A 23,109-nucleotide genomic window follows, 5' to 3' on the forward strand; every position below is an offset into this window, starting at 1 on the left:
AACAAACAAACTTCTTCACCCAGAGAGTGGCGAGTACTTGGAATGCACTGCCGGAGCGAGTGGTGGAAGCAGTGTCACTGTCTAAGCATACAGCATTTAAGTATCTAGATAAGTACTTAAATCAAATCGCCTAAGCACACAAGGCACTGGATTAAGTGCTGGTGTATGGGATTTGTATTGGTGGGTGCACATGATGGGCCAAACAGCTTTCTTGCATGCTGCATAATTCTCTGACTTTAGGGATGATACTCCACAGAGCTAGAATTTGTCTCTTTCTGCTGGATGACTTGCTTTCAGTCCACATAAACTCAAAGTATTTCAAGAAATACTGAACTGCTAAAAGTTTTTATTGGAGAGCAGATATGAAGAGGGAGAAGTAAGACGTTTTTGAAGATATCAAACATTGGATTACAACCCGATTAGTTGGTGAAAAAAAATACTTTATTTCTTTACTGAAAATCCCTGCGTTCCTGGATGAGCCAACAACATTAAGCACTGTTTACAGATGAGAGCAGAGTCCCACAGTGCTTTTCCCTGCTCTGTGAAATCCTGCTTCAGATATAACAGATAATTATAAAACTTGGCATCCCTCCTTAGCTGCTAAGGAGAGTGGCTTGAAGAAGAAAGTGTCCAAGCTAAATGATGTTAACTCAGACATTAACAAGCCAGAGAGAGATCCTGGCTCAGTAGTTCAGTTACTCCAGAGATTTCGTGGTGAATAAGGGGTCAGTTAGCAATTTACACATAATGCTAGTCATTGAATAACTTGCACTGGTTTTAGAATGTTTATCGATTTCGAATACTTTTCACTCAAACTTTCTTCCCCTTCATTTGTCATTCCAGATGGCAACTCTGACCTATGATCGATTGCAAAGCCATGACATGAATAAAACAGATTATTATCCACATGTCTTCTTACTTGGCACTCTCAGCACATGGTTTGCATTCCAACTCTTTCCCCTGCATAATCAGTTGGCTTCTGCGGCATTCACTTTATTTCCAGGAACTCTAGCATTGCGTTCAATCACAGATCATGAAAAAGAGAAGCACAGCTTGCTCACAAACATGGGTACCTCCTGCAGATTCATTCGGTTTCCTTGCGCCTGGAATTCCTCCTGGTGGAGCCCTCTCACCTCCCATCCCTACATCAAAAAGAGATGTGCACCCACTCAAAGGACTTCCAATCCCAATCCCATGACCATCCCACCAAACTGTGGGACTGGCTGTGAACCTAAACTGGCTGAAGAAGGTTCCTGACCTGAAGCAACGCCTGTGCATTGCTCTCCACTGATGGTGCCTGACCCAGTTCCTCCAACAGTTTGTTTTTTACTTCAGAGTCCAGCTTCTGCAGTCTCTTGTGTTTCCAATTCACCAGGTCTGTTGTTAGCTGGGGTAAATATCAGATCTCACAATTCACACAAGTATTTCCATTAGGTCATATTTGTCTCAGAAATTCTCAGCTCTACATTTCACTAGAAAGCAGAAAAGGAAAATCAGGCTGTGCTGCCATGGCATTCGATTAAAGACCCATGCAGTTCCAATCATGCAGCTGAGTCTATTGCTTCAGAACATCCATTCTGCTACCAATTGACACTGATTAAAAAATGTCAGTTCCAGTTTGACCCTCAACATTAACTTTGATCATGAATGATGCTGGATCTCTAATCTAATCTGAGCCTTTGGTCACTTTTCTGAGGTCAGCTATTCGGGACCTCAGATTGCCAGAGAGAGATATTAAAATCAAACCTTGAGGAACTCATTTCACTAAGAGGGCTACAAGGGGACTGTATACAGTGTGCTGCATAGACATTACACCACTATTCTATCAGAAAAGCAGCAACGTCTTATAACTGTACGGAAGTTGGCAAATTCTGATGAAGGCTAAGCTGTAAACAATTCCAAAGGTTCTCAAAGGTTAAATTAAGAATTTTCCCGAGCTGCACGGAAAGTCCAGCACATTGGCGGATCACGGTGGTGCCACTGCACAGTTGCTGAAGGATCTTGCAAAGTGGGAGCATCTCACTGTGAGCTGGTGCCATTACTGCTATAACACAGACGCTCCAAACATAGCTTCAATCCACCTGAGAAGCAGAACATAAACAACAGTATCAGTACAGTAGGGATACAAGATTCTGCAGACACTTGAATCCGGAACATAAAAAATACTGCTGGAGGAACTCAGCAGGTCAGGCATCATCTGTGGAGGGAAATGGACAGATGACGTTTTGGGTTGGGACCTTGAGAGTAAACAGTTAAAAACAATAGATGTAGGGTCATAGCACAGAATCAGGCCCCTTGGATTTCTGAATTTTATCCCCTCTCATCTTAAACCTATGCCTCTTGACTCGCCTCCTCTGTGGAAAAAAACTGTGCATTCAAACTGCCTATTTCTCTCATGATATTACACACTTCTATAAGATCACCTGAACTGCGCGGAATAAAGTCCTTCCCTGCACAATCTCTCCCAATAGCTCAGGCCCTGAAGTCCTAGTAACTTCCAAATTTCTATACTCAATTTCCTGACTGATGAAGACAAGTGTTCTTGACCACACTTTCTATCAGCGATACTGCTTTCAAGGAACGATGTACTTGTACTCCTGGATCTCTCTGTCCTACAGCACTCCATAACACTCCGTAGGGCCCTACCATTCATTGTGAAGGTCATAGAGTGAGACAGCGTTGAAAAAGGCCCTTTGGCCCAACTTGCCCACACTGGCCAACATGTCCTATCTACAGTAGACCCCACGTGCCTGCGTTTGGCCCATATCCCTCTAAATCTATACTATCCATGTACCTGTCCAAATGTTTTTCAATGTTGTGATGCTACCTGTCTCAACTACCTCCTCTGGCGGCTCATTCCATATAGCCACTGCCCTTTGTGTAAAAATATTGTCCCTCAGGTTCCTATTGAATCTTTCCGCCCTTGCCTTAAACCTATGGTTCTAGACGGTGTACTCTGGACAGACAGCATCTCTGGAGAAAAGGAATAGATGACGTTTCAGGCCAAGACCCTTCTTCAGGTAAGTTCACCTGTCATCCTCCTATGCTCCAAGAAATAAAGTCCTTGCCTGCTCAACATCTCCCGATAGCTCAAGCGCTCAAGTCCTGGCAGCATCTTCTTAAAAGGATTTGCCTACTGATTTGCCATCCCGTTTGCCTGCATGGGATCAACTCTGAGCGGAGATCCAGGTGGCAGTGAACTACATAAGGACGGGTAGAACTGCGATATGATCAGGAACTTTGCATGTAGGTTTCTGAGTGAGACCAGTCGCAGCAAAAATGACAAAGGGTAGCACTCAGTGAGAAGAGACTACTCAAAAAAGTCACTATCAATCATGGGCATCACAATCAATGCTGCATAAAATACAGGCTCAAGCATGAGTAGCTACTGAATACAACCAAGCAAACAAAAAACAAGAAAGTAATTAAAAAGAAAAGGCCTCAAAGCAGGCAAGGTTGGAGTCAGAAGTCAAATTAAGTAGGGAGACATCTCAGAAAGTGAAAGCAAACACAAGGACTAAATGTTGGTTATCTACATTGATAACCTGTGTGTGAACATAGAGAACTTGTAAGTTTGTAGGTGACATGAAATTTGCTGGTGTTGTTGATAGTGAGGAGGGCAACTGTCAGGAATTGTTATCAATTGGTAAGATAAGCAGAGCAATGACAAGTGGAATTTAATTCTAAAGTGATGCACTTTGGTGGGATTATCAAGGGGAGGTTGTACAAAATAAAGGGTAGTGATAAAGAGCCCAAGGTGCACAAGTCCAAGGATGCCTGAAGGTGGCAGCACAGAGAGATGCGTTCATGAGGAAAGCACACGGGATATTTTGCCTTCATTCAGCAGGGCAAAAATATGAGCAGGAAGATAATAATTGGGGGATCGATGATCGGTGTAGACCCAGTGAGCTGAAGGGCTTGTTTCCACGTTGTATTGTGAAACTAAACTAAATGATTACAAATTGTGAATAAATACAGTTGCATTCCATAAACTAGGAAACGAGTATCTATTCCAGGTAAAATGAGACAGTATCTTATCCAGTCCGAGTAAAATGAGAGCGTTTACTGTCTGTACCAGGTGAAATGAGAGGGTACAGCATTTGCAATAGATAAAATATGTGGCCATACTGTCTGTACTGAGTAATGTGCTCCACCCTCGCGTGGGTGAAGTCTGTAAAGTGAGGAATTGCTGAGTTTGCTGAGTATATGTGATTACATACTCAGAGTAGGGGAATCAAGAAACAGAGGACGGAGGTGGGAAAGATTTAATAAGAACCTGGGAGGCATCTTTTTTATTCAAAGAGTGGTTGGTATATCAAATGAGCTACTGGAGGAGGTAGTTGAGGCAGAGACTATCACAATATTCAAAACAATCTCTGGGCAGTATGTGGATAGGAGAGGTTTAGAGAAATTTGAGCCAAACACAGGCAGTGTGGGACCAGTGTGGATGAGTATGTTGCTCGGCATGGGCAAGGTGGGCCAAGGGGGGCTGATTCCACATTGTATGACTGTGACTCTACCCCCTGAATTTCAACTTCACTCTCAGTGGCTGCATTCAGAGTAAACTCAAACCCAGCCTCCAGTGTCAGCCAAATCTGGGCTGTGCTGGGGCTGTCAGTACCTACCTCTGGGCTGTGCTGGGGCTGTCAGTACCTACCTCTGCGCTGTGCTGGGGCTGTCAGTACCTACCTCTGGGCTGTGCTGGGGCTGTCAGTACCTACCTCTGGGCTGTGCTGGGGCTGTCAGTACCTACCTCTGGGCTGTGCTGGGGCTGTCAGTACCTACCTCTGGGCTGTGCTGGGGCTGTCAGTACCTACCTCTGGGCTGTGCTGGGGCTGTCAGTACCTACCTCTGGGCTGTGCTGGGGCTGTCAGTACCTACCTCTGCGCTGTGCTGGGGCTGTCAGTACCTACCTCTGTGCTGTGCTGGGGCTGTCAGTACCTACCTCTGTGCTGTGCTGGGGCTGTCAGTACCTACCTCTGGGCTGTGCTGGCATCCTCTGCTTTGAAGGAGTAGTAGAGGCTGTCCTTGTGGTAGAGCTGGAACTGGGCACTGAATGCAGGGGGATCGTCCACCTTACACTGCCTAACGGTGAAGCCCAGGAGAGGCAGGCTTTCTGCCGCAATGTTATCCTATCACAGAACAAGGATGGGGGTGTATTAACCTTCTGACAGAATAATAAAGCAGGCAGGTGATGGGCTAATACAGTGGTTGTTAGGTATCAGGGGGTGGGTGAAAGGGTATTAGGGAGGCCTGATGGGGTATCGGGGTGGGTGATGTGGTATCGGGGAGCATGTCGGTTATCAGGGGCTGGGGTAACGGGGTAGTGGGTTATTGTGTGTGTGATGGGGAGTGGGTAATGGGGTATCAAGGGCCAGTGATGTGGTATCAGTGGGAGGGTGGAGTAATAGGGGATGATGAGGTAACGGTCTGGTGGGTGGGCAGGGATGGGTGATGGGGTATGAGATGCTGGGTGAAGGGGTATCCGGGATTGGGTGGGGTATCAGGGAGTGGGTGATAGGGTATCGGGGGACTGATGGGGACTCAGGGGATGGGTGGGTGATGGGAATTGGGCTGGTGATGTAGTATTGTGAGTGATGCATTATTGGAGGCTGATGATGTGGTTTTAATGGTCGGTGATGGGATATTAAGGATGGATGATGGCGTATCGGGCTGGTGATGAGGTACAGGAGGTGGGCCAGGTGGTATCACAGGCTAGAGATGGGGGATTGTGGGCATCAGGGGCTGGGTAGTGGGCTATTAGGGTGTGGTTAAGGTATAAGGCGGTGGGTGATGGCGTTTCTGGGGTTGGTGGTGGGGTTGAGTGATCGGTATCGGGGTGAGTGATGGAGTATGGGGGTGGGTGATGGGCATCTGGGATGGGTATTGGGAGTGGGCAATGTGGTTTCAGGGGGTTGGTGATGGGGTATGAGGCGCTGGCTCATAGGTTGTCAGGAGCTGGGTGGTAGAGTGTAAGTTGGTGGGTGATGGGATGTGAGGGTTGGTGATAGGCACCCAGGTATGGGATAACGGGTAGTGGCTGGTAGGGTTAGCACTATGCCAGGCTAGAGTCAGTGGATAATGAGGTCTGACAGGGAAGGTTGAGGCTGAGGAGAGAAAGTTGATGGAGGAATGCCAGGGATGTGTGGGGCCATCTTACCTCACGGTTTCTGTACGTGTAGAGCACTTTCTGGTGAATGACAAACCAAAGCTTCTTCCAATGTCGTCTGCTGGCCTTTCGTCTCTGCAGACTGCCGCTCATTGAAACTCCTTCACTGAAGATGGCTGTCTGCAAAAAGAGTAACCTTGCGAAGGGAGGATCGTATCTCTGTGAGTGATGCCCATGTCCGGGTCACTCCTAGAATGATGAGTGATTCCCAGGGTCAGAGACTATTAGAGTGACTAATCCCAGGGTCGGAGTCACTCACAGAGTGAGTGATCCCTGGGTCAAAGTTATTCATAGAGAGGGTGTCCCAGGGTCAGATTCTCTCCCAGATTGAGGGACCCCAGGGTCACAGTCACTCCAAGAGTGATCTCATGGTCAGAGTCACTCCCAGAATGTAGCTTCCCAGGGCCAGAGTCACTCGCTGAATGAGGGATCCCAGGGTCAAAATCACTCCCAAGTGTTCCCAGGGTAAGGGTCTCTCTCAGAGTGATCCTAGGGTCGGTGTCACTGCCAGAGAAGGTGACCAGGGAGAAGGTAGGACTGTTCCAGGATAAAGGAGGGAATCTATGCTTGGAGTTGGAGGATGTAGGTGAGGTACTAAATTAGTACTTTGCATCTGTATTCACCGAGGAGAAGGATTTGGAGGACAGCAAGATCAGTGTGGAGCGTACAAAAATATTCTTGAAGAGCATTAAGGTGGATACGTCCCCAGGATCTGATGGAATCCATCCTAGGTTTTTGAGGGAGGCAAGAGAGGAGATTGCGCGAGCCTTAGTTTCTTCTTTTATGAGGACTCGGAGGACTGGCGAGTGGTCAAAGTTCATCCTTTGTTTAAGAAGGGAAGTAGAGAGAATCCAGGAAACTATAAGTGCACCCTATGTCAGTGGTAAGGAAACTATTGGAGAGAATTCTTCAAGATATGATTCACTCTCATTTGGAAGAGAATGGGATAATTACGGATAACCAAAAGAGCTTTGTACATGGCAGGTCATATTTTAGTCATTTAATTGAGATTTTTGAGGAGGTGATGAGGGAGATTGATGAAAGTAGGGCGGTAGATGTTGTATACATGAATTTTTGTAAATTTTGACAAGGTCCCTCATGGTAGATTAAGATGTATGGGATTCATGATGGCTGGTCTTATGGATTAGGAACTGGTTTATTCATAGAAGGCAGAATGTTGTGGTGGAGGGTAGATATTCTGGCTGGAGGCCTGTGATTTGTGATATATGTAAATGACCTGGACATAAATGTGGATAGGTTGGTGAGTAAGTTTGCTGACAACACCAACAATGCTTTGCAGAGGGTGCAGAGGAGGTTTACCAGAATACTGTGTAGGAAGGAACTGCAGATGCTGGTTTACACTGAAAGTAGACACAAAATGTTGGAGTAACCCAGCCGGACAGGAGGAATCTTTGGAGAGAAGGAATGGGTGACATTTTGGGTCAAGGCCGTTCTTCACTCCTGAAGAAGGGTCTCAACCCGAAACATCACCTATTCCTTCTCTCCAGAGATGCTGCCTGTCCCACTGAGTTACTCTAGCATTTTGTGTCTATTACCAGAATACTGCCTGGATTGGAGGGGTTCAGCTACTGAAAATAGCTGCATTATTTTCTCTGTGATGTTGCAGCTTGAGGTGCGACGAAAGAAGTATGTAAAATGATGAGAGGCACAGATAGGGTAGACAGTCAGAACCTTTTTCCCAGGCTGGAAATGTCCAACACTAGGGGGCATAGCTGTAAGGTGATAGGGGGCATGTTTAATGGAGATATGTGGGGCAAGTCTTTTACACAGAGAATGGTGCAGGCATGGAAGGCATTGCCAAGGTGGTAGAATCAGATAGGATAAATGGTGTTTAAGTAGCTGTTAGATAGGAACATAGAGGTGCAGTGAATGGAGAGATATGGATCGCGGACAGGCAGATGAGATCAGATTAACTTGCCATTATGTTTGGCAGTAACATTGTGGGCAGAAGGGTCTATTCCTGTTCTCTGTTCTAAGGTGAAGACTTTATTCCTTGGAGTGCAGGATGCTGAGCGGTGATCTTTTGGAGGTGTATAAATCACGTGGGGAATAGATAAGGTGAATACACAGAATCTTTTACCCAGAGTAGGGGAATCAAGAGCCAGAGGTTTAACGTAAGAGGGGAAAGATTTAAAAGGAACCTTTTTCACACAGAGGTTGGTGGGTGTCTGGAACGAGCTGCCAGATGAGGTAGCTGAGGCAGATACTATGACATTGTTTTAAAAGACATTTGGACAGCTTCATGGATTGGAAAGATTGAGAGGGATGTGGGCCTAACTCATATGACGGGACTAAGGTAGATAGTGCATCTTAATTGTCATGCGCAGGTTGTGCCGAAGGCTCTGTCTCTGTGCTGTGTGGCTCTATGACTCTAAGGTGGTGGGTATATGAAACGAGCAGCCAGAGAAAGTGGTAGAGATGGGTACAATTACAACATTTAAAGGACATTTAGTCAGGTCCATGGCAAGGAGATGTTTAAAAGGATATGGGCCAAAGGCAGGCATATGCTCAGGAAGGCACGTTGGTCAGTATGGCCAGGTTATGCCAATGGACCTATGTCTGTGTGTTGTGTACTGTACAAATGCCGGTTCGGATGGTCGTTAGTGTGTCCCTTACCTGCGGCCGAGCCAGTTGCTTGTTCCTCTGTCCACGAGTGTGTGGAACATGGAGAATGTTGAACACAGAGGAGAGACGCCTTGCGGGGGAGTGGGTGGGGGACAGCTGATCGGTCTCCTCTCTTCGGGAGCCTGCAGGTAGAGTGTACAGAATGGGAAGGTTACTTGGCTATCTGGTTAGGACTCCTGGGACCAAATAAAGACGGGGGTATATCTATTCCTGATGCCCATGAAAGGTAAATCCTTTCACATGCCCTGCATAAAGGAATTCATTGATAGTCATACAGCAGAGAAACGGGCCTCAGGCACATCACCTACCTTAATCCCCATTATCCATAATAGACACAAAGTGAAACAGAAACATAGAAAATAGGTGCAGGAGGAGGCCATTTGGCCCTTCGAGCCAGCACTGCCATTCATTGGGATCATGGCTGATCATCCACAATCAGTAACCCGTGCCTGCCTTCTCCCCATATCCCTTGATTCCGCTAGCCCCTAGAGCTCTAACTCTTTTAAATTCATCCAGTGAATTGGCCTCTACTGCCTTCTGTGGTAGAGAATTCCACAAATTCACAACGCTCTGGGTGAAAAAGTTTTTTCTCATCTCAGTTTTAAATGGCCTCCCCTTTATTCTTAGACTGTGACCCCTGGTTATGGCCTCCCCAACATTGGGAACATTTTTCCTGCATCTAGCTTGTCCAGTCTTTTTATAATTTTATACGTTTCTTTTAGAGTGCTGGAATAACTCAGCGGGTCAGGCAGCATCTCTGGAGAAAAGGAATTGGTGACATTTCAGGTCGAGCCTTTCTTCAGATTCTGAGTCTGAAGAAGAATCTCGGCCCAAAACGTCCCCTATTCCTTTTCTCCAGAGATGTTGCTTGACCCGTTGAGTTACTCCAGCATTGTGTGTCTATCTTCAGTGTAAACCAGCATCTGCAGTTCCACCAGTCTGAAGAAGGGTCTTGACCGAAAATGTTACCTATTCCTTTTCTCCAGAGATGCTGCCTGACCTGCTGAGTTACTCCAGCATTTTGTGTCTATCTTCAGTGTAAACCAACATCTGCAGTTCCTTCTTACACATCTTCCCCATTATCCATACTTGGTCTAAAACTTTTTACGTATTGGCGACTCAAGCACTTGTTTAAATACATCTTAACTGTTGGGGAAGTCCCAGGTCCACAATATTACCTCATCAGGCAGTACGTTCCAAATTCCCACTCCCTTTGTGTGGAAAAATTCCACTCAGCCCCTCTCTAAATCTTCTCACTCCTACTTTAACTCTGTGCCAGTTTGACAGAGGCAGCCCCACACATCGGAAAAATATTTTTAATGTCTGTCTCCCTCGTTTATATTTCAGCTTTGAAAAGGCTTTTAGATAGGCACATGTATATGCAGGGAATGGCAGGGTATGGACCATGTGCAGGCAAAATGAGATTAACCGGGCACTATGTTCGGCATGGACATTGTGGGCCAAAGGGCAAGCTTTCCTGTGCTCTACAGTTCTATGTTCCTCTGTCCCAGGAAACACAAGCACAGACAAACTGGTCAGTCTCTCCTTATTACTGCAACGCTCCATTTGCAGTCAATATCCTGGCAAATCTCTATCCTGTACTGTAAGATACCCCAGCTGTGACCGTGCCAGACCATGACAATGCTATAAGAAAACATCCCAACTATCCCACAGCAATGAAGGTAAGCATGCCTTCTTCACCACCTTATCCACCTGCGCTGCCACTCTCAGGGATCAATGAACTTGCACCCCAGGTATTGCCCCCCCTTGTTTGCCCTCCCAAAATGAAAACTCCTGGATCCCGATGGAAATGGGATTCCATTCCTGATCCTGATAGAAAGAGGAATCCGTCCCCAAGCCTGATGCAATGGGAATCTGTTCCTGGATCAGAGGATGAAGAGAAATCTATGTCAGGATTGTCGTGGGAAAGAGAAATTCTACACACTATTCTGGGTGCAATAGAAGCTATTCCTTGATCCCAATCCAAAGGACCTGCTACTGCCACAATTAGAATGGTTCTGTGGTAAGTGGAATGGATTTACTCCCATGTGGATGTCGAGGGGAGATACACTCCCAGTGATCCCCCGAGGGGAATCTACCCCCAGTGGCCCTCATCCCCTCCCCACCCCCCTAGGTGGGATCCAGATCCTCTGACCACTGGAGGGGTTGCTCCACACCCATGGCCACTGGTGAAGTGGGATGAGGTCAAAGGTAGCGTGGATTTAAACATGAGTATGGCGCCTTTCTGTGGCGACATTTTGAAATCAGCACAACAGCAAAGAATCAAATACAGCAGTCCTGAACTTATTTGGATAAAAGAAACAGCACAACTCAGTGCTGTGACTAACAAGCTGCTAATGGGACTACGAGCCACCCCCTCCCTTCCTCCCTCCCTCCCTACCATTCTACTGACCAATGCTCAGTCACATGAAAATAAAATTGAGGACTTAAGGGCAAGGCTGCTTTATCAAAAGGAGATGAGGGAATGTTTTGTGCTCTGTTTCACCCCAAGCTCCCCAGACTCAGCCCTCCAGCCTAACGATTTCACCATCCATCGCATGGACAGAACAAAGGCATCGGGAACAGGGAGAGGCGCTGACGTCTGCCTCGTGGTAAACTCTTCACGGTGCTCAGATGTAGCAGCCCTGTCCAACCACTGCTCTCCGCATCTGCAACACCTGGCTGTGAAGTGCTGTCCCTTCTACCCCCGTGGGAATTCACCTCCATCATCAAGACCGCGGTCTACATCCCACCCCAAACAAACAATCACTTAGCACTGGAGGAACTGCACACCCTGCTCAACAAACTGCAGTTGGCATACCCCATCATAGCCAGGGACTTCAACAAAGCCAGCCTGATGAATTCTCTCCCTAACTACCACCAGCATATATCCTGCAGCACCAGAGGATCAGGCCAAATCCTGATATAGCAGCTGCTATACCAGCATCAGAGATGCCTATCGCTCCAATCCTCACCCTGTTTGGGAAATCTGACCACCAAGCTGTGCTGGTCTTCCTGCATATAGGCAGCGACTGAAGAGTGCACCCCCAAGTGGAGAGGACTGCACAGAGCTGGTCAGGAGAGGCAGAGGTACGACTCTAAGATTGCTTGGAGTCGGTGGACTGGGCAATGTTCAAGACTCGGCAATGGACATGAATGAATATGCCACAGTTGTTACCAATTTCATAAGGAAATTTGTGGAAGAGTGTATTCCCATGAAAACCATCATTGTGTCCCCCAAACAGAAGGCTTGCATGAACCAGGAGGTTCACATTCTTCTGGGGATCACATCTCGGGCATTCAAGTCTGGTGATGCAGTCATGTCTAGATATGACCTTGATAAGACCATCAAAAAGGCTAAAAGGGACTTACGCTCTCAACTGGAGGATGGGGCGGATGTTCAGTAGCTGTGGCATGGCTGGCACATCATCACTGAGCTACAGGAAGAGGTCGAGCAGGCTGGAATTCTATTCCTTGGAGTGCAGGAGGATGAGGGGTGATCTTATGGAGATGTATAAAATCATGAGGAATAGATCAGGTAGATGCACTAAGTTTCTTGCCCAGAGTAGGGGCGTCGAAAATCCCTACTCGAGGACATGGGTTTAAGGTGAAGGGAGAAAGATTTAATAGGAATCTGAGGGGCAGCTTTTTCACACAAAGGGTGGCGGGTGTATGGAACCTGCTGCTCGAGGAGGTCGTTGAGGTAGGGACTATCACAATGTTTAAGAAACTTTAAACAGGTACATGGATAGGACAGATTTAGAGGGATAAGGGCCATTCGCAGGCAGTTGGGACTAAGGTAGGTGGGACATGTTGGTCATTGTGAGCAAGTTGGGCCCAAGGGCCTGGTTCCACGTTGTATGACTGTAAGACTAGGAAGCTAAAGAGAAGTGGAGATTCAAGCCATGTGAAAGGGCAGCAACTCCTTGTTGTGGCAAGTGTCATTACCTGTCTTCTTCAGCTCCTTGTGGCAGTGGTCACAGACCCGGCTGGCCCTGCCTCTGAGGTGGCCAAATGAATGCTTGTTCCTACAGCATGCTCGACAAACGACCTGTGAGACAAATGTACAAGGTCATGGGTGCCACTGTCCTCTCAACATCCTGTTGTTCCTTCAGTTCCAGCTAACACATTCAAAATCTCTGCATTCCGGGAACTTCACGCTGAAAAGCCAACAGGTGTGAATGAAACAGTGAGGCATCTGGGCAGAGACTTGGATGAGCAGAACATGGCGGACTATGGAATGAATGCAGACAAGTGGGAATTGCAATAGGTCATTGCATAATGCTTATGTTGCGGTCACATTGGCTCCAACATCAATGTTGGAGTCAATAGAGTCGCACGTCATAGAAACAGGCCCTGGACCACTCTTATGCCAGGTCACGCATTAATTCTGGTGTGTCTTCAACCATTGTCCCTCCTCATTCTCTTTCTCACAACTGCTGTCTTTTATGCCAATATACCCTACCTCCAAAATCTGATCTGCACTTGCCCAGTGCAGGAGCAGGAAGAGGCCACTCTATCCTTCAAGACTTCCCCATTTCATAAGCGTATGGGTGACGTGCTTTTATCCACAGCCCCTATTGCGGGTCACCCACAGTAACCTTCCATCCCTCATTGAGAATATTCGAGCACTCTATGTTTGAGAAAAAAAATTCTAAAGACTCTCAGCTTTTGAGAGATTGAAAAACATAGTCAGCCTGCTATTCTAAAAGGACACTCTTATTTTCAGAGCCACAGGAGACTGCAGGTGCTGGAATATGGAGCAGGATCTCAACCCGAAACGTCAACATTCCTTTCTTCCCACAGGTGCTTCTTGATCTGCTGAACACCTTCAGCAGATTGTTTTTAACCCTTGTTTTTAAACAGTGACCCACAAGTAGTCTTAGGAAATTGGGTGGGGGCAAGTGGATGAGATGTTTGTGGATGAGCCTATGGGACCCACGACCACTGTTCTGGTAGGTTTAAGATAATTATAGATAGAGACATGGCGGGCCCACGAGTTAAAATTCTAAATTGGGGCAAGGCCAACTTTGACGGTATTAGACAGAGATTCGCTCAAGTTGATTGGAGCAGGTTGTTTAAAGGGAACATCCAGAAAATGGGATATTTTTAAAAGTTTGCTGACAAGAGGCCAGGACATGCTGTTGGAGTGAAGGACAAAACAGGTGGGCGTACGTATGCTTGGATGATGAGAGAAATTGAAGTTTTGGTCAAGAATAAGAAGGAGGCACGGGGCAGGTATAGGCAGCATTGATCATAGGATCTCCAGTTTCCTCCCACACTCCTAAGATGTAAAGGTTTGTAGACAAATTGGTTTGGTATAATGGTAAATTGTCTCTATGTGTAGGATGGTGTAAATGTGTGGTGGCGTGGACTTGGTGGGCCCAAGACTAAATTAAACTAAATTAATCTAAACTAAACCAAACTAAACTACCTCCTGCCCCCTTTTTTGTCCTTGTTATTTTCCTCTTAAGTATGCTCCTTAGTTCCCAAAACTCCTACAGGGATACATATGATCCCAGCTGCCTATACCTGCCTGTCCCATGTCTCCTTTTTCCTGACCAGCGTGTCAATTTCTCTTGTCAGTCAAACTTCCTTACTCCCACCCGCCTGCTGTGCCCTTCACTCTCACAGTAACATGCATGCCCTGAACTATTTTGTCATCACTCTTTTCAAAGCATTCCCTTGCCTGCAAACAACCTATTCCAATCAACTTTCACAAGTTTCTGTTTAATACCATCAAAGTTTGCCTTTCTCCAATTCAGAATTTTAACGTTTGGACCCGACCTGAAGCGTCACCTACTCCTTTCCTCCAGAGATGCTGCCTGACCGCTGAGTTACTCCAGCATTTTGTGTCTATCTTCAGAATTTTAACTCATGGGCCTGTCTTTATCCATAACTATTTTAAAGCTAATAGAACAGTGGTCATCGGTCAAAAAAGACTCGCCCATGGACACTTCAGTCACAAAGCTTTTCACTGTATATCGGTACACATTTAGTGAGATACAGCGTGGAAACAGGCCCGTTGCCCTACCGAGTCCGCGCCGACCGACAATCCCCGCACATTAACACCATCTCACACACTAGGGACAATTTACATTTATGCCAAGGCTATTAGCCTACAAACCAGTACGACCTTTGGTGTGAGGGAGGAAACCAAAGTCCTCGGAGAAAACTCATGCAGGTCACGGGGAGACCGTATAAACTCGGTACTGACAGCACCCGGAGTCAGGATCAATCCTGGGTCTCTGGCGCTGTAAGGCAGCAACTCTACCGCTACGCCAACGTGATGCCCTACATGTGACAATAAACAAAATTAAACTAAACTAATTTGCCATTCCCAATTTCCTAAGAGGAGATCAAGCTTTGCCCTTTCCCTTGTATGGCCTGCTACACATTGCCTCTCACTTGCTTCATTCCTGCATTGGATCCTGCCACCCTGGGATAGGGTGGAGAAAGCTGAAAAAGAAATGGGAGGCGGGACATCGCCGAGCAAATAAAAGGTGGATACAGGTGAGGGTGTTTGGACAGGTACATGGATAAAGGTGGATACAGGTGAGGGTGTTTGAGCAGGTACATGGACAGGAATGTATTGGAGGGATATGGGTCAAACATGGGCAATGGGGCCGGGTCAAACATGGGCAATGGGGCCAGCATAGACATGGAATCACAGGTGGGTGAGGACCTGTTTCTGTGCTGTATGACTCTGTGACTCTGGACCATATAAGTGAGGAGATCGTGCAATGGGCTGCAATAGGTGGACCTACCTTCCCACACGCGTCGCAATGCAGCCGCCTCCAGGGGAGGAAAAAGTCAGACATGCATACCATGCATGCCACCGCACGGAAGGTGGGGACAGGCATGGGTGCTATGGTCCTGAGACCGCTGTTCACCTGTGCATGGTTGTGGGGGGAGAGACAGAGACACCACAGTTAGTTCACAAGCCCAACCAGCAATGTTGATGATAGCCCCACCCAGAGTGACCCTCCCCTCACGTCAAAGTCACTGGGCGGAGGGAGCGGGACAATACTGGGCATGGCCCCAGGCCTCTAGCACACCCTCACCCATCCACACCAGCCTCACAGCCTTCAGTTCCCCCAATTCTGTCAGCCCAACATCACAGGGTCCAGTCATCACCAACATGGAGCAGCTGTCAGTCGTCCACCCGTGCTATTGTCAGCATGTACTACTGTCAACATGTGCCAATGTCTGCCTGCGATGCTGTTAGCTTGTGGTGCTGTCAACCTGAGCCACTGTCAACCTGAACCACCGTCAACCTGAACCACCGTCAACCTGAACCACCGTCAGCCTGAACCACCGTCAACCTGAACCACCGCCAACCTGAACCACCGTCAACCTGAACCACCGTCAGCCTGAACCACCGCCAACCTGAACCACCGTCAACCTGAACCACCGTCAGCCTGAACCACCGTCAGCCTGAACCACCGCCAGCCTGAACCACCGCCAGCCTGAACCACCGCCTGCCTGAACCACCGCCAGCCTGAACCACCGCCAACCTGAACCACCATCAACCTGAACCACCGTCAACCTGAACCACCGTCAACCTGAACCACCGTCAGCCTGAACCACCGCCAACCTGAACCACCGTCAACCTGAACCACCGTCAGCCTGAACCACCGTCAGCCTGAACCACCGCCAGCCTGAACCACCGCCAGCCTGAACCACCGCCTGCCTGAACCACCGCCAGCCTGAACCACCGCCAACCTGAACCACCATCAACCTGAACCACCGTCAACCTGAACCACCGTCAACCTGAACCACCGTCAACCTGAACCACCGCCAACCTGAACCACCGCCAGCCTGAACCACCGCCTGCCTGAACCACCGCCAGCCTGAACCACCGCCAGCCTGAACCACCGCCAGCCTGAACCACCGCCAGCCTGAACCACCGCCAGCCTGAACCACCGCCAACCTGAACCACCGTCAACCTGAACCACCGTCAACCTGAACCACCGCCAACCTGAACCACCGCCAGCCTGAACCACCGTCAACCTGAACCACCGTCAGCCTGAACCACCGTCAGCCTGAACTACTGTCAGCCTGAACTACTGTCAGCCTGAACTACTGGCAGCCTGAACCACTGCCAGCCTGAACCACTGACCGCCTGAACCACTGCCAGCCTGTGCTGCTGTGGTGATGTCGATCTGTTGCTTTGTCAGACTCTGATGCTGTCAGCATGGTTATCTACCTGTTGTGTTTTTGGCCTTTCATGCTGTCCGCCTGTGGTGTTGTCAGCCTAGAGCACTGCACGTCTGGGGTGCTGTGCACCTGTGGAGCTGTCTGTCTGTGGAGCTGTCTGTCTGTGGAGCTGTCTGTCTGTGGAGCTGTCTGTCTGTGGAGCTGTCTGTCTGTGGTGCTGTCTGTCTGTGGAGCTGTCTGTCTGTGGAGCTGTCTGTCTGTGGAGCTGTCTGTCTGTGGAGCTGTCTGTCTGTGGAGCTGTCTGTCTGTGGTGCTGTCTGTCTGTGGAGCTGTCTGTCTGTGGTGCTGTCTGTCTGTGGAGCTGTCTGTCTGTGGAGCTGTCTGTCTGTGGAGCTGTCTGTCTGTGGAGCTGTCTGCCTGTGGTGCTGTCTGTCTGTGGAGCTGTCTGTCTGTGGAGCTGTCTGTCTGTGGTGCTGTCTGTCTGTGGAGCTGTCTGTCTGTGGAGCTGTCTGTCTGTGGAGCTGTCTGCCTGTGGTGCTGTCTGTCTGTGGTGCTGTCTGTGGTGCTGTCTGTGGAGCTGTCTGTCTGTGGAGCTGTCTGTCTGTGGAGCTGTCTGTCTGTGGAGCTGTCTGCCTGTGGTGCTGTCTGCCTGTGGTGCTGTCTGTGGAGCTGTCTCTCTGTGGAGCTGTCTGTCTGGCACTTTAGCCAGTGGTGCTGAGTGCCTGTGACACTGCCGCCTGTGGTGCTCTCTGCCTGTGATGCTGCCGCCTGTGGTGCTCTCTGCCTGTGATGCTCTCTACCTGTGATGCTCTCTACCTGTGATGCTCTCTGCCTGTGATGCTGCTGCCTGTGGTGCTCTCTGCCTGTGATGCTGCCACCTGTGGTGCTCTCTGCCTGCGATGCTGCTCGTCTGTGGCATGGCAACCAGTGGTGCTGTTGTTGGAGACTCATCTGAGAGTAGCCTCCCGTCCCGTGGTGAATCAGAACAACAGGACCTCCAGCTGGGGCAGAGCTGCCTGGGGCCAGTACTCAGCAGGGTGAGGTGGGCCACAGGCGCAGGGTTGGGAAGGTGAGAGAAGAGACACTGACCTCCAGCCCTCCTGGCGAGATGTGGATCTGCTGCATGCTCCTCAGGTCCTCTACTGCGTCACCAACAGCACTCACCCAGTCATCACAGTCCTGAGCGGAGCTGACAAGGAAGAGAGATGTGTCAACATCTCATTCAGCTGCGTACTGAGACTTCCCTCCCAATGCTTTACAGTGTAAATCTGTGTGTTTATTTGTTGCTGACACATCTGTCTGACACATCTGGGTATCGCCCATTGGGCAGTTAACTGGATTAGAAGGTATTAGGGATAAGGAGAGGTTGGATAAACTTGGATTATTTTCTCTGGGATGTAGATGGCTGATAGAAGAACTGATAGAAGTATTTAAAATTATGAGAGGCATAGATTGGGTGGAGAGTCAGAAAGTTTAACCTAGGATGGAAATGTCAAAAACTGGAGAGCCAGGTTTGTTAGGGGGGGAGTGTGATAGAGATGTGTGGGGCAAGGATCTTTTTACACAAAGAGTAGAGGGTGCCTGGAATGCGTTGCCAGAGTTTTTGGTGGAGGCAGATACTATAGTGGCATTTAAGATCCTTTTAGATAGGCACATGAATATACAAGAAATAGAATGACAAGGGTCACATGCAGGCAGAGCAGATTACTGTAGTTTAACTTGGCATCTTGCTTGGCACAGGCTTTGTAGGCTGAAGGGCCTGTTCCGGTGTTGTACTGTTCTGCGTTACATATTCTAGCACCACCTACTAGAATGTGGAGCAGGTTCTCAACCTGCTCTGAAAGGGGTTCTGGGGAACAGCGTGTACTGGACATCTCAGAGTGACTTTGGAGATACAGCGCGGAAACAGGCCCTTTGGCCCAACGAGTCCACACTGACCAGTGATCAACCCGTACACTAGCACAATCCTAAAAATTAGGGACAATTTACAATTTTACCAATGCCAATTAACCTACAAACCTGTATGCCTTTGCAGTGTGAGAGGAAACCAGTGCACCCGGTGAAAACCCACGCGGTCATGGGGAGAACGTACAAACTCCGTGCAGACAGCACCCGTGGTCAGGATCGAACCCGGGTCTCTGGTGCTGTAAGGCAGCAACTCTATCGCCATGAGGAAAAACTTTTTCAGTCAGAGAGTTGTGAATCTGTGGAATTCTCTGCCTCAGAGGGCAGTGGAGGCCAATTCTCTGAATACATTCAAGAGAGAGCTGGATAGAGCTCTTAAGGATAGCGGAGTCAGGGGGTATGGGGAGAAGGCAGGAACGGGGTACTGATTGAGAATGATCAGCCATGATCACATTGAATGGTGGTGCTGGCTCGAAGGGCCGAATGGCCTCCTCCTGCACCTATTGTCTATTGCCATGCCACTGGGCTGCCCTGATAAAGTAGTGATGAGGGCAGGGAGGTAGATGTCATCTACATGGACTTTAGAGGGGCATTTGGCCAGATTCCGCTCAGTAGACTGATTCTGAATGTTAAGACATGGGAGTCATATAGAACATAGAACAGAACAGCACAGGTACAGGCCCTTCAACTCACAAAGCTTGTTCCAAACATGATGCAAAGTTAAACTGATCTCATCTGCTTGTACATGACCCATATCTCTGTATTTCCTACACTTCCATATGACTCTTAAATAGCACTATCGTACCTGCCTCCACTACCACCCTTGGCAATGCATTCCAGGCCCTCACTGCACATTTCCACCTTCCTTGCTACTCTATCTACTTGTGCTGCCACTTTCAGTGGGCTATGAATTTGGACTCCAAGATCTCTTTCCTTCAAGATTAACGGTCTTGCCATTACAGACACTCCCCAATTTACCTGACGGTTACATGAGGGTTATGTGAGTAATGGTGCAGACAGGATGTGGATGTGATTGTGGACTGGACATTCTCAATGGCATCACTCCAGTGTGGTACAAAACTTGTCTGTGTCATCCCTGGACAACGTAACAGCCTGGATGTGGGCAGTGTGATCCCTGGCAAAATGGGGAAGACCGGGCATGGTCAGTGTGAACCCTGAGGAATGATGTGCACTTGACATGGTCAGTATGATCACTGCGGATAGAAACATAGAACATAAGTGCAGGAGCAGGCCATTCGGCCCTTTGAGCCAGCATCACCATTCAATATGATCATGGCTGATCATCCAAAATCAGTACCCCGTTCCTGATTTCTCTCCATATCCCTTGATTCCGTCAACAAACGAGGAGCATTGGTCATTTATACAGTAGATGAAATGAGAGGAAACATAGAAAATAGGTGCAGGAGGCCATTTGGCCCTTCGAGCCAGCACCACAGCCAGCACCACAGCCAGCACCAGTCAGTGTGATCCCTGGAGAATAGTGCAGACCAGGACACAGCCAATGTGATCCCTGGGGAATTGTGCAGACTAGACACGGCCAGCGTAGATTCCTATGGAATGGTGCTGACTAGACAGGACCATTGTGATCCCAGGGGAATATTGGACATGGACATGATCAATGCAATCACTGGAGAATGGTGCCGAGTAGAGGTGGTCATTGTGACCCCAGGGAAATTGTGGACTAGACGTGGTCAGTGTGTTTACTGGGGAATGGTGCAGATTAGAATGGTCAGTGTGATCTATGAGAATATGTTGGAGGCCGGATGTGGACTGCACGTGGCCTGTGTGATCTCTGTGGGGATGGTGCGGACTGGACATGATCATTGTAATTCCCCAGACAATGGTGCAGACAAGAGCTGGTTACTGTGATTTCTGGACAATGGTGCAGATTAGAGCTGTGATCCCTGGGGTGTGGGACTAGAATTCCACTTAGTCTGTGTTCTCACGTCCTAATTAAAGAACTGTGGTGCTTGAAAGATGGTACCTGGCACAAAGAGTCAGGGAGCCATGTACACTCTGGATCCTTAGCGCCTCCTCCGCAGAGTCCACCAGCAACTTGCTCACCTGAGAACACAACAAGGATGTCAGCAGAGCTCAGCACCACATGGAGACGCACACGGATATGCAATGTGCGGTGAAGAAGGATGTGGGACATGTGCCGGGGCATGGGACTGGTGGGACGAATGGCAAGCTTCCTTGCTGAATGACTCCCTGACTTGAAACATCACTCACACTGAGAGATGCAGGGTAATGTCACTGAGACCAGACTGGTGTGGGATAACGTCACTCTCACTGAGACCACACTGATGTGGGGTAAGGACACACATGGTGGGACCAGAGTGATGTAGGGTATGCAACTCGCTGAGACCCAAATGTGGGTTATGCCACTCCCACTCAGACCAGAGTGGTGTGGTGTGTAATATCACTCTTACTCTCACTGAAACTGGAGTGTTGTGGGGTAAATTCACTCATTGAAACCAGAGTAAGGTCACTCACTAAAACGTCACTCTCACTGACACCAGAGTGGAGAGGGATAACGTCACTCACACTGAGACCAGAGTGGTGTGAGCTAACGTCACAAACTCCAGAGTGGTGTGTGTTAATGCAACTCATACAGAGGGGGGAGTGCTTTGGGATAACGTCACTGAGACAAGTGTGGTGTGGGATAACATCACTCCCACTGAAACCAGAAGAATGTGTGGTAATGTCACTGAGAGCAAAGTGGTGGGGTAATATCACTTTAAATCTCACTGAGACCAGAGTGGCGCAGGGTAACATCTTTCACACAGAGAGTAGAGTGGTGTGAGGTAACTTCACTGAGACTAGATTGGTGTTGGGTAGCATCACTGAGATATTAGTGTGGAGAAATTCACTCATGCTGATAGGAGTTCATGTCATTTCCCAAGCGTAGATACCTCCTCTGAATCCATCGCTTACTCAGTTTGCTCTCAGTGGAGTCCTGCCAATATTCCAGCTCCATCCCCACCTCCCTCTTGTACACACTAGCCCATCCCCACCTCCCTTACCCATCCCCACCTCCATCCTGTGCACACTAACCCATCTTGTACACACTCACCCATCCCCACCTCCATCCTGTGCACACTAACCCATATTGTACACACTAACTCATCCCCACCTCCATCCTGTGCACACTAACTCCCTGCCCATCTCCATTTCCCTCATCCCGTGCACACTCTACTCCCTCCTCCACCTCCTTTCCCACACCCCTTCCACATGGCCTTGCTCCATTTACCTTCACTGTTTCCAGAGGCAGGACCTTACGCAGCTGGCACTTTCCGCAATGCTTGGGCACTGTATACAAGAAGATATCGCTTAGCTGTGGAGAGAATAAGAGAGAACTGACTCTGCATCTCCAGATGCACTCACCTGGGGTGAGGATAAGCCATCCTTGCCTGCACGGTCTCGATCCGAAACATCACCTATTCCTTTTCTGCCTGACCTGCTGAGTTACTCCAGTATTTTGTGTTGATCTTGCCTGCAACACCAGCTCGGAGAAAGTGCATGCTCATTCTCAGGGCTGATCGGCCTTACATTGGAAGCTGAATTCAGTAAAAGAAAGGGAGCAGCAGAGAGAGAGAGAGAGAGAACAATGATCTGGAGAAGAGAGAGAGATCAGGAAGAGGTCAAGGGGTCCAGAGATGGAGAGGGCCAAAGAGGAAGTCAGGGAAAGGAAGCAGTTGAATGGTCTGGGGAGAGCGGTCTGGGGGACCGTAGACAATCAGGGGATCCGGGATTGGTCGGGTCCAAAGAGGGAAAGGTGAGGGATGTCAGGAGAAGGTGAGAGGTTCAGGGAGGAAGAGGCCAGGTGTTCAGAGAAGGTTCAGGTATCCAGAGAGGAAGGGGTCATGAGTCCAGAAAGGAAGAGGTAATGTGTTTGGAGAGGGAGAGGTCAGCAGGTCTGAAGAGGAAAAGGTCAGGGATCTAGAGAGAGAGATTAGGGGATCCAGAGAGAAGAGGACAGAAATCTAGAGAGAGAGCTCATGGGGTGTGGGGAGGAAGAAGTCAGGTGGTGAGGGGAGGAAGAGATTGGAGGTGCTGAGATTTGGGGTTTCAGCGAGGAAGAAGTCGGGGTTCCAGCAAGGTCAGGGTTCCAGCGGGGAAGAGGTCGTGGCTTTGGAGGGGAAGATGTCAGTGGGTCTGTGGAGGAAGAGGTCAGGAGTCCGGAGTGAAACCGGTCAGTAGGTCTG

The 23,109-nt window shown here is 48.7% G+C and overlaps 1 protein-coding gene across 1 annotated transcript in view; it reads right to left on the minus strand.

The window, feature by feature from the left end:
* Nucleotides 1-2,033: 2,033 nt before the first annotated feature.
* Nucleotides 2,034-23,109, minus strand: part of LOC144602013 (FYVE, RhoGEF and PH domain-containing protein 5-like) — a 43,072-nt gene continuing 21,996 nt past the window's right edge. The window contains exons 11-19 of the mRNA XM_078414696.1: nt 22,155-22,238; nt 20,886-20,965; nt 18,065-18,164; nt 15,583-15,708; nt 12,764-12,866; nt 8,807-8,937; nt 6,161-6,289; nt 4,978-5,132; nt 2,034-2,081 (exon numbers count right to left, since the gene is read on the minus strand). Coding sequence (XP_078270822.1) covers nt 2,045-2,081; nt 4,978-5,132; nt 6,161-6,289; nt 8,807-8,937; nt 12,764-12,866; nt 15,583-15,708; nt 18,065-18,164; nt 20,886-20,965; nt 22,155-22,238 — 945 coding nt within the window. The 3' untranslated portion in view covers nt 2,034-2,044. The remainder of the gene's footprint in view (nt 2,082-4,977; nt 5,133-6,160; nt 6,290-8,806; nt 8,938-12,763; nt 12,867-15,582; nt 15,709-18,064; nt 18,165-20,885; nt 20,966-22,154; nt 22,239-23,109) is intronic.

The sequence above is a fragment of the Rhinoraja longicauda genome, chromosome 17 (genome assembly GCF_053455715.1).
Source record: "Rhinoraja longicauda isolate Sanriku21f chromosome 17, sRhiLon1.1, whole genome shotgun sequence".
Lineage (NCBI taxonomy): Eukaryota > Metazoa > Chordata > Chondrichthyes > Rajiformes > Arhynchobatidae > Rhinoraja > Rhinoraja longicauda.